At 38.5% G+C, this 16,163-nt stretch overlaps 1 protein-coding gene across 1 annotated transcript in view; it reads right to left on the reverse strand.

Annotated features, from left to right (window-relative positions):
- LOC105383511 (AF4/FMR2 family member 1) overlaps nt 1-16,163 on the reverse strand; it is a 111,885-nt gene that overhangs the window by 73,868 nt on the left and 21,854 nt on the right. The window contains exon 4 of the mRNA XM_048625561.1: nt 12,560-12,692. Coding sequence (XP_048481518.1) covers nt 12,560-12,692 — 133 coding nt within the window. The remainder of the gene's footprint in view (nt 1-12,559; nt 12,693-16,163) is intronic.

Consider the following 16,163-nt stretch of genomic DNA (forward strand, 5'->3'; position numbering starts at 1 on the left):
ACAAGCTCAGAGTTGCTCAGCGTGCTATGGAAAGGGCTATGTTAGGCGTGTCCCTGCGAGATAGAATTCGTAATGAAGAAATCCGCAGGAGAACTAAAGTTACCGACATAGCCAAAAGGATTAGCACGCTGAAGTGGCAATGGGCTGGCCACGTAGCCCGCAGAGCCGACGACCGCTGGAGTAGAAAGGTTCTGGAGTGGAGACCCCGTGTCGGCAAACGGCGTGTCGGTCGCCCCCCAACCCGTTGGTCTGATGATCTGCGGAAGGTAGCGGGAAGCCGCTGGATGCAGATGGCGGGTGACCGTTTGGGGTGGCGATTGAGAGGCCTATGTCCAACAGTGGACTACAGAAGGCTGAGAGAGAGAGAGAGAGTAGCTGTACCGGTGTACCGGTCATAAAAAGGACCTACTGAGAAATTGTACGAAGACGAGTAATAGTCTATGCAAAATACAGTCATGCCATGACGATAAACATCCCTTATCACTAGATCATTTCTCCTAAGCCGATCAACATGTCATATTATATTTTCCATATGATGTTCTTGTTCATATTTCAGGCGGCGGGAATCAATTCCGCGGGTCCCGCGGGCGTGATGGCTCTCCTTCGGTTTACGGCCGCGGCGAGGCCGCCGTCATCAGATATTGCGTTCTGTACGTCTACTTGTTAGCCAGTTATGGTTGCCTGGTACTTTCTTTCACGGAGTGTGATATTGATAAACTTGTGAACATAGTATTTATAAAGACGGTTTTTTTTATACATACCATTTAATAATCCTAATGTTTAAATTGCACTAAATAATTAACATAATCTACATGGTTTTTCATTAGTACCACTTAAAACATCTTAAGGTCAAATTGGTGGCGGATGATTTTTCTAAGTATTTCTATGGGGTTAATTTGCCAACCAGCACAGCCACATCACATGTCAATAGACGAAACGTCTACAGAAATACATACATAGAAATCAGTATTAACGTTATCGTTGCGACACGTGCCGTTTCCTGCAGCTTCATGTGTCGTCCGCTGCCAAACACCACCTTTATAATTTCACCATTCTCATAGCGCAATAACACACAGTAAAATGCGCATAATATCGTATAAAGCGCAATTAGCTAGTAGGTAATAATAGTGGCATTATGGAGCTTCAGTAGCGGGAAACAAAACTGTAACTTCGCCGCGCGCCGGCCACAAAGTTAAACTTATGCATTTGAAAAGCAGCTTTTCTGTACATTTTATACCTAGGTTAGCAATGTTTATCCATAAGTATGTAGCAAGCTGTGTAGCTGTAATACACAATACAGATGTTTATACTAATAATTTAATTCCTACTTATTTCTACTATAGGTTAATGTAGAAGATCAACACAATAACCTCGACCTTCCCCATCCTAACTATAAGGTCGTCATTCCAGCAGATTCGAGGTCGTCTCAGGCGCCATCCTATTACATTTCATCTTCCGATGAATATTATTTATTTAGCTATACGATCACTCTCAAAATTGGTCTAAAATGATGTTTCATAATGGTTAATAGCAGTGATTATTTTCGTCGCTGTACGCATGGTAGGACTAGCGATGGAAATAAAAAGTCGTCTTATTCATCATTTGCTGATGAAGAACAAAATCCATATATGGTACCGATGTATACATCTAAGGTAAAACTCAAAAGATAGTCAAAATGCTAATATTTTTATCGCCACATAACTGTGTAGGTACCAGGGTCACATACTGAGCATAGAGGAAAGTGCGAACATCATTGCTATTCGAGACACGTAATAATATGTCCTCCCCTTTGACGCAGGCATTAAGATGGGGAAAGGAGGCTGATCCCATTTCCACTTTTACCAGCATAAGTACTTTAGGCACATATAGTTACATACATACAGATATAGCAATTTCTATGCGTAATTATTGTGATTTCGATGGTGTATCTGCTATTAAACTGACATCATCGTCGCGAAACATACGTAAAAAATACCTGGGTATTCATCATGATATTATATCATGTTTTAATTATTAACAATTATCAACATGTAATATCAATGACTTAAGCACCAATTAAGAAAACATAATCTTCAACATACGATAACCGTATTTTTTATTTACTTTGACTGCCATTACTGTAAATGGGTATTAGCATGACAGCAATCACAAGCATCCTATCCTTGGTATTACTGCCATGCCTCGACTACGCGTATGCAGGTAGTAATGCCATGCGTCCGGTACGTCCTACCGGCTAAATGTATTGCGTATTGGTGTAGGTCAGTGTGTTGGCTAATCGTATTAGTGCGGTGCAGGTATATAGGTATCTACGTTAACTGCCTACCTGTGTATTTGTTCTGTTACGGATAAATACACATTGGAATTATGTTTAGGCAAGCTATAAATCTTTTGTTGCATACAGTCCTGTCAGAATTTTCAGCGATAAGGTAAACATTTTATTTTCATATACTGATCACAGGAATTTCATTAGGCTTTCAGCTGAGCACTAAGGATGGACGACCTTAGACCTGGTAGTCGCTGGATGAGGAAGACAGAGCGTTGGTCCACTAATTAGGAGAGCCCTATGAACTGCCACTGGGTGATGAAGGCACCAATAAATCACTATAGCATAGGTAAAGCTTATGCTTATGTATCCTTTGTTCCAGAACAGCGTTGTGGTCACTGGTACGTTAGTAGCAGACAGACAGAAAAAAAACCGGCCAAGTGCGAGTCGGGCTCGCGCACAAAGGGTTCCGTAGCAGCAAATATAATAAACTTATTATGTCATTACAGTTAAATCAACCTATCTCAAAAACTATAAGAGATACTTTGATCAAACCAAAAATCGTTGAAAGAGTTAATTAGCATGCATCACCTCTATTTTTTTTAGAATTTTATACCCCGTAGTTATAAAAATAGAGGGGGGGGGACATACTTTTTACGACTTTGAGAGCTGATATCTCAAAAACCGTTCACTTTAAGAAAAATGTTTTTTAGAAAACTTTATATCATTTTAAAAGACCTTTCCATTGATACCCCACACGGGTATGTACATCGAAAAAAAAAATTTCATCCCTCAGTTACATGTATGGGGGGCCCCACCCCCAATTCTTTTTTTTACTATTTAGTGTCATATTTTTGTAGCGGTTCATACAACACATATTCCCATCAAATTTCATCACTGTAGTACTTATAGTTTCCGAGTAAATCGGCTGTGACAGACGGACAGACGGACAGACGGACATGACGAAACTATAAGGGTTCCGTTTTTGCCATTTTGGCTACGGAACCCTAAAAAGCAAATACAGCAGTGAAATAACTGAATTCCAAGAGAAGCAACGAATTAACGTTGCATTTTGTGCGCTTTTAACATTTTCACTTTGAAGTTTAGCAGACGGGGAGGCAGCGGTTGAATTATTATACAGAGTGTTGCAGATATTGTAATTTAATCCAAAACACGAGGGACACTGATCTCATCACCCTGTACAACGTTTGTGTCTGTATTCTTTGGTATTTAAAACTAGTTTTATTTCTCCACAAAAAACGAGGTAAGGCACTTTTCACTGTGAACAGTTGAATAACATTTTTATTTATTTTCATACTGTCATTAAAAAATCATGGTCTGTGGTCTGCATGGTACAGTTGTTTAGAATGACGAGTTCTGTCACTTATTTTCAAGATAATTTAACAGTGCTTTTGCGTATTTCACCTTAGTAGGTGGAACTGGTGGTACTTGGAACTTCAGATTCCAGGTATCGTAGGCCAGACAAGTATTTAGCTACTGAATGGCCCGTGCTACCACTTACTGAGCGGATGATAGCAATATGTCAACAGTTACTTAATAATTATGGTACATTTACAATATGTACATAATATTAATGTAGATATATAGCGGGCGGTCCACTGGGACCTAGATCTAGCTCAACATTCCGGATCTAAGTGACTTCACCGATTACTACAGATGTTTACTAAGGCAATACAGAATTAGGTGCTTGAATTGGGTGCTTCAAATTAACTCAAAAACTATGGATCGACTTTTTGTAGAATTTGGAGGGAAACAAATAAATGATTCTTGGGAAATTAGATGGTTTTTAAAACAGACAGGTAAAACCTTTATGGAATCTTAATAATGATATGTAGAAGGACAAAAAATCTACAAATCGGTAATTTTCAAATTATAAAACCTTCAATTAAAAGATGCGTCTGTAACAGAGGAGTCGCTTGGAAACGAGAGCATTGCCTCACAACTCGGGCTAACGGATCAATTAGTCAACCTTCATCAAGGTGGCTTTGCCTAAGCCGAGCCTCCCAGTCCATTTCCATTTTTAGGCAAAAACTTCGCTTGCAAAAAACGTGATTTAGAATAGCTTTGTTTAACGTTCGCTAGCAACGGTGAGTGATAACTGTGTTGCTTCCTCGCTCATTGGATTGGTGAGGGTTGCTTTTGCATAACAATATGTATAATTAATCGCCTCTGATAAATAATGGTGGACATATTTATATACTATAATAAAAATCAAATAACTACTTCTTTTAGAAAATCTCGTGGCTGTCCAAGTGTCCAACTTAGCAAATTGTGTTACAGTTAAAAAATAAACAAAAATGCACACCTAATGCGCTTGTTTACAACAATGTCAACTGATCATCGAGAGCCTTGAGAGTAATCCGACATGAAGACGGCGATTGTAAAGATATTTTAATGATCGAGAGCCGACGTTGACGAGACAATTTATGGTAAATCTTAAGCTGGCTCTTTTGCTACAGATTTGCTACGCTTTTCCACTGACAGATGGGTTTCTTATCTGATCATATTTAATAATATTTACATTCAACGACTGTTAAGGATAGAACGTGTATTTCATAAATTCTGATTTCGTAGTAAAAATTATAATAATATAAAGGATAGTTTCATAACTATTAATCAGAAAGTTTAACATTTCAAGTTCCGTAACGATATGATCGGACCAGACACTTTGCGAAGATGGAATGAGGTCAAGGGCGATATCGGATGATAGACTAGTAATGGATGGACAGAGCATAAAACAAGCTAAGGACCGTTGGAATAGTTTTCTTATTTATAAGAGGCTTAATTCCGAATATTGTGCGATCAATCGTTTATGGTGATTTTTATCTCAATAAAATAGATAAGTATTGAAAATATGTAATTATAACAGTTCACGATCACACGAGAAAGCTTATAAATAAAAACATAGTGAACTACACGGATCATCATTAATGATCAGATGGGAATCGGCCGCAGTTAATCCAGCGGCGATGATAAATGATCGGTCAGCGCCGACGCGGTGGCTGGTGTCACAACGCAATTATTGTACCACACACACACACACACACATAAATATATACATACACATACATACCGCCCAACAGATTCCCTGACAGTGAATTACGGAACGCAATGTCAGAAACGCTCGTACATTAGTCATTTGTTTCCAACTCGTATTGAAGGCAGAAAATTAGATAATTAATGATGATCAGAAACGACCAATTCCAAATTTGACGGTTGAAAATACTCATTAAAAAGTTTTAGGATGATAAATTTACATAATATATTGCTATACTAGTAAAACAGATATTATATATTTCCCATTAATTACAATAAATAATGAGACGCAAACTTAGTACTTACAAATAAATATTAATAAACAGACGGCAAACACATATATACCTATCTACAAATAAATGAAACACCCACAAGTGGTACAACCATAATGGCCAGAATATTGTTTGCCAAAGACAAAACAAACAGCTTTCTAAAGGACTCAGTGTATGGAAAAAGTGTGTTATCGCAACATGTTTCAGACTGTGTATTTTTCGTGACTAAGTGGACGCAAATAACGCATCATGTTGCCTGGACAGCGAGTTTGTGCCCTGTTAAACTAACAATAACTTTAGAAATATGCTTTTATGTACGTAATGATACTATGTATCCGTGCAAACGAATCAATTTTGATTGTTATCAAGAGCGTGTTATAAATTTTCACAAGGTTCTGCAAGAGTATATCTAGGTCTTTTCTCTATACCGTTGTGGTAACATAATACATGTTGCTGTTGATGATATAGATATACTAACTATAAGTAGTCTCTTATAAACCGCTACAAATGAGTCTTCTTCCGCCTCTGACTTCCAAGCAAGCAGTGAGCTAACTACACTATGATAACAATACCCTAGGCTTTGAGGAGATACGTCATGCAGGCTCGAACTGTTTCGGACTGAAGGTTACCGACCGATCAGGCACACGGAAGACCAGCCAAGCAGCTAACTGCGGCACAATACAGGGCGAGACGTTCTATTGAATGGGTCCAACTCGGTCCAACTCAAGTCCGACGGGTCCAAACACCGAGAATAACGTAGTAAGCAAAGTTACCTCGTGTTTATGGCTATTCCGGTGAAATATTAAACAGCGCTGCAGCATTATTCTGCTGCTAAATGATATTAACTGTGTTCGGTGGCTATCATCTTAATTACTGTGCCTTACGATTTATGGTGCAGAATTCCAGATGTCATAGGTAGTAGACAAATATGTAATTTGTTACAGCCGTATATATAAAACTCTAAACGAATGTTTTAAAATGTTCTATGGAAAAAAATGCTTTCAGCTCAGTTCCGCAGTCTTAGTAAGTAAACAATTACTGAAATTACCAGTATCTTAACCGAGCTTGCCATCAAATAAATTAATTAAATGGTTTATTAATTCTGAAATAACGTCTGAAACTCAGCCACGCCAAGCTTAGTTGCATTCTTTATGGTGCTTGGTCAATAAATTGATAAATTCACTTGAAAATTGTGGAACAATATTTACTCCCCATTTACCGTTATGGGCTTCAATCACGCAACCCGCAAAGTAGACCACTTTTATGTTTCATCATATGAAACGCTCTTATACAGGGAATACAAGAGTCTGTATTTATTACTTAATATTATGTTGGAACTAATGTTAAAATTGGGTGCATCAATGCCTACCTAAGGGGATACAGTACAATCCTTAATAAATTCATATTCTATTTTGTATCTTCTTATTAGTAGCAATTGCCGCCATAATTTATCACTCATCAAGTCTGAATGTGAAGTGTCGGGATCGGAACAACTCTGAGTTCCATCGCTGGGCACAGAATTGGGTCACTTAATTGTTATTCACACATTATCAACATTTAAATTAATAGCTTAAGTCGATGCGAGTTGTTTTTTTTATTACCATATGTTTACACAGCTACCGGGAGGATCCACTGATTAATTAATTGTGTCTTGGGTTTAAAATGAACCTGAATTAATATTAGTACAATCATTGTGAACACATTTTGGTTAACATTGGGCATTCCAATATTTTATTTTATATTTAAAATAACAGTAATATTAGCGTGATCGTTATTCTATTAAAATTGAATATTCATTAACGTATCTGTTATTATTATGTTACTGTTGGCTGGGCAGTGCAAATAAACCATATTATTATGAAGCCGAGAGTTATCAATAGCAAATTGTTTGCTTACACATTATAATGGCAATTTATTTATTAATGCAAACCAAACAGCTGCGGGTTGACATCGGAATGAGGAATGAAACCAGATTTGCCAGTCATGTGGTCCAGTTCGCTTTTCACTTTTATTGGCTATTCACAAATATTTGAAAAAGATCCTTGTTTACTATTGGCTACAATACAGTGTAACTATTATTCAATGGTTTTTACTCATTTAGAAGGTCGGAGATTGAAAATAATACCTATAACTCGTATAGGTTTTTTTATCACCAGATTCAACTGTTATTACGGATACGTGTAATAGCCAATACATTAGGTGCATTATTTACCCCGCCTTACCCAAACAAACACTCCATTATATCCAATGTATGTTAATCCCGTGGACATGTCGAGAAACTGTACCAGTTAGTAGCCGACACATACACACATACATCTGCGGTTATAGAAGACGCTTTCTCCGGCGCAGTCGGGTAAGAGGCGCGCGCGGCATGTATAATTTATGAACCATCAAAGAACTTTGCTCCCGTTACATTGTCCTTACCGGTTTCATTAAGAGTTTTTAATAAGGCATTCTAAACACCCCGGAAACTAAAGTTCAACACTTTTTTTAATGTTAGCCTTTTATGCAAATATTTCGCCTATTAACGCATTGATTTGAAATCACCTGTAAGCCCAGAAATTAAAAGTAATAAAAAAACTAACTATAATAAGGTAATATAAAAGGTATAAAAAGTTGGCTAATAATTTCTTCGGCGCAGAACCACTTGGTGATGTCACATTCATCACTACCACCAGTGATGTACCACAACGTCACGTCACGCTAGAGTGACACGCGGCACGGTTCGCGAGTCACTTGACAATTAATCATGCTTTCTCTTACTCAGTCGGCTGCCCGCGGCGCTATGCTGCATATCGGCGCTGACCTTGTCCCGGATTCGGCGAATGATATTGTTACTCATTGGCTACAGTGGGTATTACTTCGAGCCGCATGTCTTATGATCTTGTGTGGGAAATGTTTAGTAAAATTTGGAATTACTATTCCGAGAAGCTCGAGCTATATTTCTTCACAAAGCAAGTTTTAGTTGGACAAGTAATTTAGGAATATCAAAACCGCGATACACTCAATACCAATACCAATGCACAACAACAACAGCAAATATCCTCACGATGCCATCATTGTATGTTGTTAGCACAATGTTAAGATTAATCTAAACAATTAATGAACGATGACATTGTTTACCTACATATGAAACGCGTTGTATAGTCCAAAAGCATGTCACTCAAAAGACAACGGCTCGAAAGGGCAGTTAAAATGTGACTTTAATGTATACGAGACAAATCTGCAATGTTAGTTCCGTCACCGCTACGTCCGTCTGTGACGACTTGGTGACGTGACGACACCGTGACGTGACGTAGAGTGACACGACACTTCGTGACGGAGGGGACCACCGCCCGATGGACTAACTGAATAATTTATCATCACGATCTCCCCTTTGTGTTTTACGTTTCACCCGGAAAATATATTTGATCACACGTTTATCAGTTTTCCGCCGTTAAAGTAATGCATGGGTATAGAATATTTATAGTGAATTCGATATAAATATAAGTTATAATACTTTTTACCATACAAACTGTGGAGTCGATTCTACTAATAGGTAGTGTAGATATTAGTAAATGGATTGCTGTTACCGAAAGTACTAAGCATAAACTGGAGGAAGTTAGCTTAGTGCATTTACACGATAGAAGAAGAAGTAAATGGATACTAAATTTACACTCAGTTTTGTTAGTACTCGTATATTACAAAATATAACAATTATTACATTCTCTTATCTAACTAGAACATGATTTCAAAAATAAAGAATGCCTTCGAATAAATTCGCGCATTTTTTTATCACAAGTATATTTTGAGGTAAACAACCGAACGACGCTTAAACATGGCAAAAGTTTTAAGCACACGGAATCCAATAAGCTCGAAAGGTCTCATTCAAACAAAAATGACATGTTTATGTATGGACTTCGCAACTGTAATCAAATGTCGCTTAGCACTGAAGGGCAAGGACGGAAGACTTTTTACTGAAAAACTGTGCTCTTTATACAGTGACTCGTTTATATGCACGCCCTGTATGCAAATATGCAAGCCAAGTAACGAGGTGTTAAATCCATTAAAATCTGAAATTAAATGAACCCATATAGAACACAGAGGAATTTATAATCTCGCGATCGTGATACAAAGCGACACATCATCGATACATGTATAGGAAAAGTTCCCGCTTTCATCTGGCTACATTATTTTACTCTGCATTAGCCTATAAGTTGGAAGGCCAAAGAGTATAAAGAGGCGTGTATGATAAGTTATAAGATGTCTTTATACTACATAGTTTATACAGCAGTAAAGATCGGTTCTAAAGTGAAAACAAACACTACAACAGCCTAGTAGGCACAGGTACAGAGGAGATTAGACGGAAGGCGACCCAAATAAGTAATTATGGTAATATCCGCCGCCGCCGCCACGGCCGCACAATATCAGGTAACTCCGGGACTAAGCCGATTGTTTCCTCCAATTCCGTTTCTATTTCACATTTTCATAGTAACCCTTGAAAAAATCAAATTTTCTAACTTTATTTTCTTTGTAATTTTTAACCGAACTGGCCCCGCAGCAAGGTTCCGTTATCGACGTCAATACTCATTTAATGCGCGTTGCACCAATCACAGCGCCATATGTATGGCGTCTCACAAAATATTGACTTTTATCTATGTCGATAACGAACCCGTGCAGCGGAGCCTGGTGAAATTATGGATGAACTAGATGTCAATCATAGGCAAGTCGCGTGTGTGACAAAATGCCAATCTACTTTACATACATACCTCTAAAAGTGAGCCAAACAATTACAAAATCAAAACATTATTTTGATTCAATTAATCACCACACGTGCCGAATGTGGAATCTTCCCAAATTTTAGATTAAAAAAGATAAGAAGGAGGATATGTCAGCGAACGTGACGGTTTTACAAAGTTGATATTAAAACATGCCCGTAATATTCCATCGTTCCTATTCCACTTCTAAATTAATATTATCCGTAGCAGATATAATTCAAGACTATCGTTCCAGAACTATTACATAAATTACCAATAAGGGTGTTCAATTAAAGGTATTTCAGTAGGTTGGTAATATAACTAATATTATAAGTAAATTATTATCGAATGCTGGCTCCATAAAATGTTTACTATGTTAAGTTTTTCATGACTAGCTACTGATTCCTTAAAAACCCAGTACCAACGGACAGTACAGTTTAATCATATCTTATCATACTTCCGACTAATATTATATGATTGAAAGATTTGTGTGTAAGCATGAATTGTAACTAAAACCTAACTTTGATTGAAACGAATTAAATTCTGTCATTATGCTACTTTATCCGTGATAGGCTTGTTTTTATCCCACGGGAAACCAAAGAGCCGTGCGAAGCTCGTGCCAAAAACGATTTTGTATTTTGAAATATTATCAATCGTCTCATCTTCTTCGTTCCATTTATAACAGATACCCATTCGTATGTATTTAGTCGTTATCTATACGCCCATTATATTAGTTAAAGAGGGAAATTTGTAGGAAACGAAATCGTGTTTCCACTTGAACTGACTTCCTTTGAACCCCTTTGAGCCCAACCCTGGACCTGAGTAGCTCTGGGATCGACTCCGCCGATTTACCAACTCACTTCATGCTGTTTCAAACGATCAAAACTTTAATAGGCTTAAAGGTGATTTTTTATACTTTACTTTCATTTAATTATATACTCGTAGTTTAGTATTATTTATTTACTCTAAAACAAGCGATGTTAAAGCATCTGTTCTGTGGTCTTCTGCGATCATCGTTGCTCCGAAATATAGGACTGACTTTTATTCCATAATTGATATTACCTTGGCAATGTTTCATTTGGATCGATCCGAATATGTGTATATTAAAAAAATCTTAGCTCTCTTTGACCCAACGCAAGCATTTCTAGTTCTATGAATAATAATTAAAATCTCCTACAGATATCGGCGTGTTACAAAGTTGCATGTTTATGTAATTAACAGAGGTGTTAATTACAAATATATTCTATTTTTAGGTGCTTATTACATCACACATGATAAGGAAACGAAGCGCCTTCTGAAATTGGATTCGTGATCGGTGTACAGAAACCTTTATGAAAATTTAATGTTTCTAAGGAGATGTAGATTTCAAGGCTGGATCATATACATGTATGTGAACTTGTACGTTTGGACTACTACTATTAATAGCTATACAGTAGACAGTTCAGATTAAATACGTTACTAACATAATATTATTAATGATAAACTTACAAAGCATTAACTGACCAAGCAACAAGATAGATGAACTAATTTCAATAATTCATTAGTGCCGCAATCTATTATTTATTACGCATGAATAAAAATACGGAACTCAGACCATCGATCGATCCGACACCAAACATATATCTTTGCAATTGGAAACCATTTTTCTGCTAACTACCAATTATTGAACAGTTGAAATCATCTTCCTAAAGGAAGATATAGGAGGTAAATTTATTTATGTATTTACGCGTATACGTAACATATTTATGAAACATTTACACACGCCCGATTTACTCTCTACGACAAAAAGTGGTTTGATGATAAGGCTATGTTTGTCTGTCTTCTATTTCACTAATATCGATATCTTGGATCATAATATCAGATCAGCATTCATAATAATTTACACACTGTAAATTTTGGCGGTGAAATACAATCGCGATCAATACAAAAGTTTAAGTGAAAATAACACCAAACCGCCTAAATGGAAAAGGCCAGCTTAGTTACGCCATATGCAAGTACGTTTAACAGCGCATTAGAATATTACCAACTGAAAACGTTAATCTGGATGAAATTTTGAAAAATTGTGGCCGTTTAAACATAAACATATCTTTATTTTAACAAAAAAATATACAAGGTGGGGTAGCCCTGGTTCCTAAACTAGGGTGACCTGTGTGTCAGGAACCGTTTCGACATTTTCCAAGTGGAACTTTTCCATTGCTCGTATACTATTCTATTCTAGTGCTGGTACTCACAGGGCGCGGGGCTGGGCGGCTCGGCGCAGATGCCGATGCTCTTGCTGGGGTCGTCGAGCAGCGTCTGCGCCAGGTGGTAGTCCCCCAGCTTGATCTGGATCTGCTGGCTCACGCGGTCCTTGTTGCCTGTCACCTGAAAGAGACGGAGGGGTTGAGTAGGGGTTGGGGAGAAGAGGACAGCATGATTACATGCATACACATTACAGTTCTTAAATTTGGTGTCACCTGGAGAGAGTGAGAGACTGGCATATTGGCGCGCGCGGATATAATATAGAGTTAATGACGAGGAAAGTCATTTTAAAAAAAATACTTTTTCTGAGATCTGTTCATTATAGTTGATAAAAGGTGCTGTCTATAACTTCTACTAACTATGATATCCAGTTTCCAGAATTCGTAAATTGTTAGCCTTTGGTAGCTGCCATTATAAGTAAAACTACATTTAATTTGACGCTGAATCTTTTCAGAATAAACCAAATTGTAATGGCCATTTGAAACAAAAAATAAAGACAATAATTATTTAGACAATCACAAATTGCCAACGATTAGACATTCATTAATGTAAGTGGGATGAACGTAGCAGAAATAGGACACTGATTCTGGGCGAGGCGCGTGGGCGAAACCAAAAAAAAACTCTCCGCCTCTCAGAATAATTATCCACATGTCTGCTACGAGTTAGATTGGAAATCCCTTGAACCGCAAAGATACTTTGCCATTTACGCAAATAAGACTTTTTCATCGGCTCAAAACCGAAAATAGAACGAGCAAAAATTCACGACCATGTAACTTGTAAGAAAGGTCACAGTTTGAAGTCCGAAAACGGAAAATTGTTTCAACATTGACCTAACTCAATATGAAATAACAAAACGTTACGACGTAATACCAGAGATGTTAAGAATAGCAAATAGGCGAGCCGCAGCGAAATTGTTTTCGAACCGTCGGCTGTGACGTCATCAGTCAGCATGGACTTGCGCTCCTGACGTCATCTTAAATTCAAAGGGTAACAACAGCAGGAGAAAACCCGAGGTAATTCGGAAGAAATTTAGCGAAATTGTTGCCAAAGGAGCAGTAAACCGTTGACAGTTTATGACTGCGGCCGCGCTATGTGGGTCAGATGCTTTCAGCGGCCTTGCTCTTTCTCAATATTATATTCAGGTGTTTTGTTTTCATCTGTATTGTTTATGTTTGCGGGTGTACATTTGAATTTGGCATCGCGCGCACACACACGCGTGTCAGCCAGACCAGCACACGACACAACCAGTGTTGCCCCGCCCACTCAGGATGCTTCTGACTCGCATTTATAGCCACTATCACTATACTCATAGGTATTATTAGTTAGCGATATGTTACCATGTACTGATACTGATATGATAAGATAGCCAGTTTATTGCTAACGCGAATCACAGTCATTTCTTTGGCGGAAAAATGTGTTATAATAACAGTAGGTATGATTACAATTTTAATACTCAAGTTTGTTCAAACAAAACACCCTAATTCGTACTTTTATACAGCCAGCGGCAGCGAACCTGTCACACGATAAAACAAAAGGCGACACTGTAAATTACCACTGGACATCCGATAAACAATTTGATCGTGACTAAAAAGGCTCCACGCCTAATTACGTACATGTTTGTTTACCGCGGCACATGGAAGGCAAAGGTTAGCGGCATCGGCTTTATTATGGCTTCTACGAACCTCACTCGTTGGACAATGACCTGAGCTTCCAGTGTTCACACTAAATTACCCACCAATCGGTGTGAGCCGTGTTATCTTTCCATTAGAAATGCATTCGGTAGAACGCTGGGCTAATCAACAATTTACATCGATCGATAGATAAAGTATTTATACAAGTAATCTAACGGAAATCTAAGATAGTTACCGAAGTGTTGATCACTGAACATCTGAGAAACAAAACTAAACATGACACACGGGGGTGTAAGAATGAACGAGAAAGTGTTTAGCCGAAGCTGGCTCCCCCCCTCCTCACCCCTGAGCATGTGTCGCGCACACATCGCGTCTTGACGGTTTCTCTATACTGTCGGAAAACGAACGAACGAGAGCTGTCGTGCAATCGGCACGTTTAATACAACGAGATAAAGTCGTGGCTCGCTCAGAGCGCTCCGAAACTTCGTTTTTCGTCATACAGAGTAACCCCTGTTGTCCTAAATAAATTGCCCCAATGTCAGTCTTGGCGGCGTGAATCAGCGTGGATCGCGCTCGCCACCTCCTTATTGCGATCGAGATATTGACAGATCATCGAGACCGTCTCATGAGTAAACCTTTTTTGGATGCGTTGCCTTTTCCGGAGCATGTTTTGATTTTTGACGAATATGGCCACGAATAATATATTGATTGTGGCGGCATGGTTAATCTTATAAGTTTGCCGCAGATACAATGAACCACCTAGTTAAGTTTTTATAGTATTTCAGTCGGATTGCAATTCTTAAGTTATTCTAGCAAACAGTAAGGATAAGCCAGTCCGTAATACAAGTGCAATGTCTTTTCGCATGTAAATGAGGGCCTTGGCAGGGGCAAAAAAAACACCAGCAAGGTAAAATAAATCACTGCCTGGGCAAGTGAATTTTCAGTGAACGTGCACCTTCGCTGCTCATAAATTGTGATACGTGCGACCTTCTTGCGGTAAATATGTATAAGGGACAACGAGATTGAAGGGTATGCAACTGAACTTTTAACGTGAAGCGAGTTTTATTACGCAACCATTCATAAAAAAGCGAGCACGTAAGATATATTCGGAAATAAAAGTCAAGGTTGCAAATCCAAATTACCAGAGTCTCATAAGATTTAGGATTTGTCCGTTAAACCAAAATTTCCATCCTTACTATACTGACGAAATACAGTTCGAAGTACCAGGCTCGCAGAGAGTCAAGAAACTGTACAGTGAATCCTGCGTGAGGCCGTACCGAATTGAACAATCCTATCGAGAGCGTTACCCTGAGGGGTGTCATTGGCCGCGCGTCTGTGATACCGCACAAAGGACGAAGGACAGACACCTTGGCAATCACATTTACCTACTAATGGCGTTACTTACAGGTGATAATGCTCAGTACGGCCGACCTCGCGGTCAGCACTGAATAAGTATGCGGATTCCTTGAAGCTCCGGGTATGGTCTTCTGTTGTGTGGAATGCAAATGAGTCGGCGAAGGCAACCCGCGAAGGTTGATCATAAGTTGCGATTACACTGAATCATCATCGTAAACGTTTGTGCAGACAAATGGCAGGCATTTGATTGATATAATCAGCATGAAATACCCAGCGGATTACCTATATGATCTATAAATAAGTGACCTCATCCTATAAAAGGGCATCCAGGCCGACAAACCCTCAAATTACTGATCGAGAAAATCCTCTGGCGAAAAATGGGCAACGTTTAGTTGATGTGAAGGCCCCTATTCTCGAAACGACCTTGCATCAGAAAGGCCTCCTGTTTGATTAATGAGCAGTCCACGTCCTCAATGTTCAGGTTATAGAATAGTCCCCTGGATGTGAGTTTGTAGCGTTGCAACGTGACTCTATTTGTGCCAACAATAGAGGCTATATTTAAATGTCGTTCGGTAATGCGGGGGTGTGGGTTTACGGGTTGTGAACG

This window comes from Plutella xylostella, chromosome 14 (assembly GCF_932276165.1).
Source record: "Plutella xylostella chromosome 14, ilPluXylo3.1, whole genome shotgun sequence".
Taxonomy (NCBI): domain Eukaryota; kingdom Metazoa; phylum Arthropoda; class Insecta; order Lepidoptera; family Plutellidae; genus Plutella; species Plutella xylostella.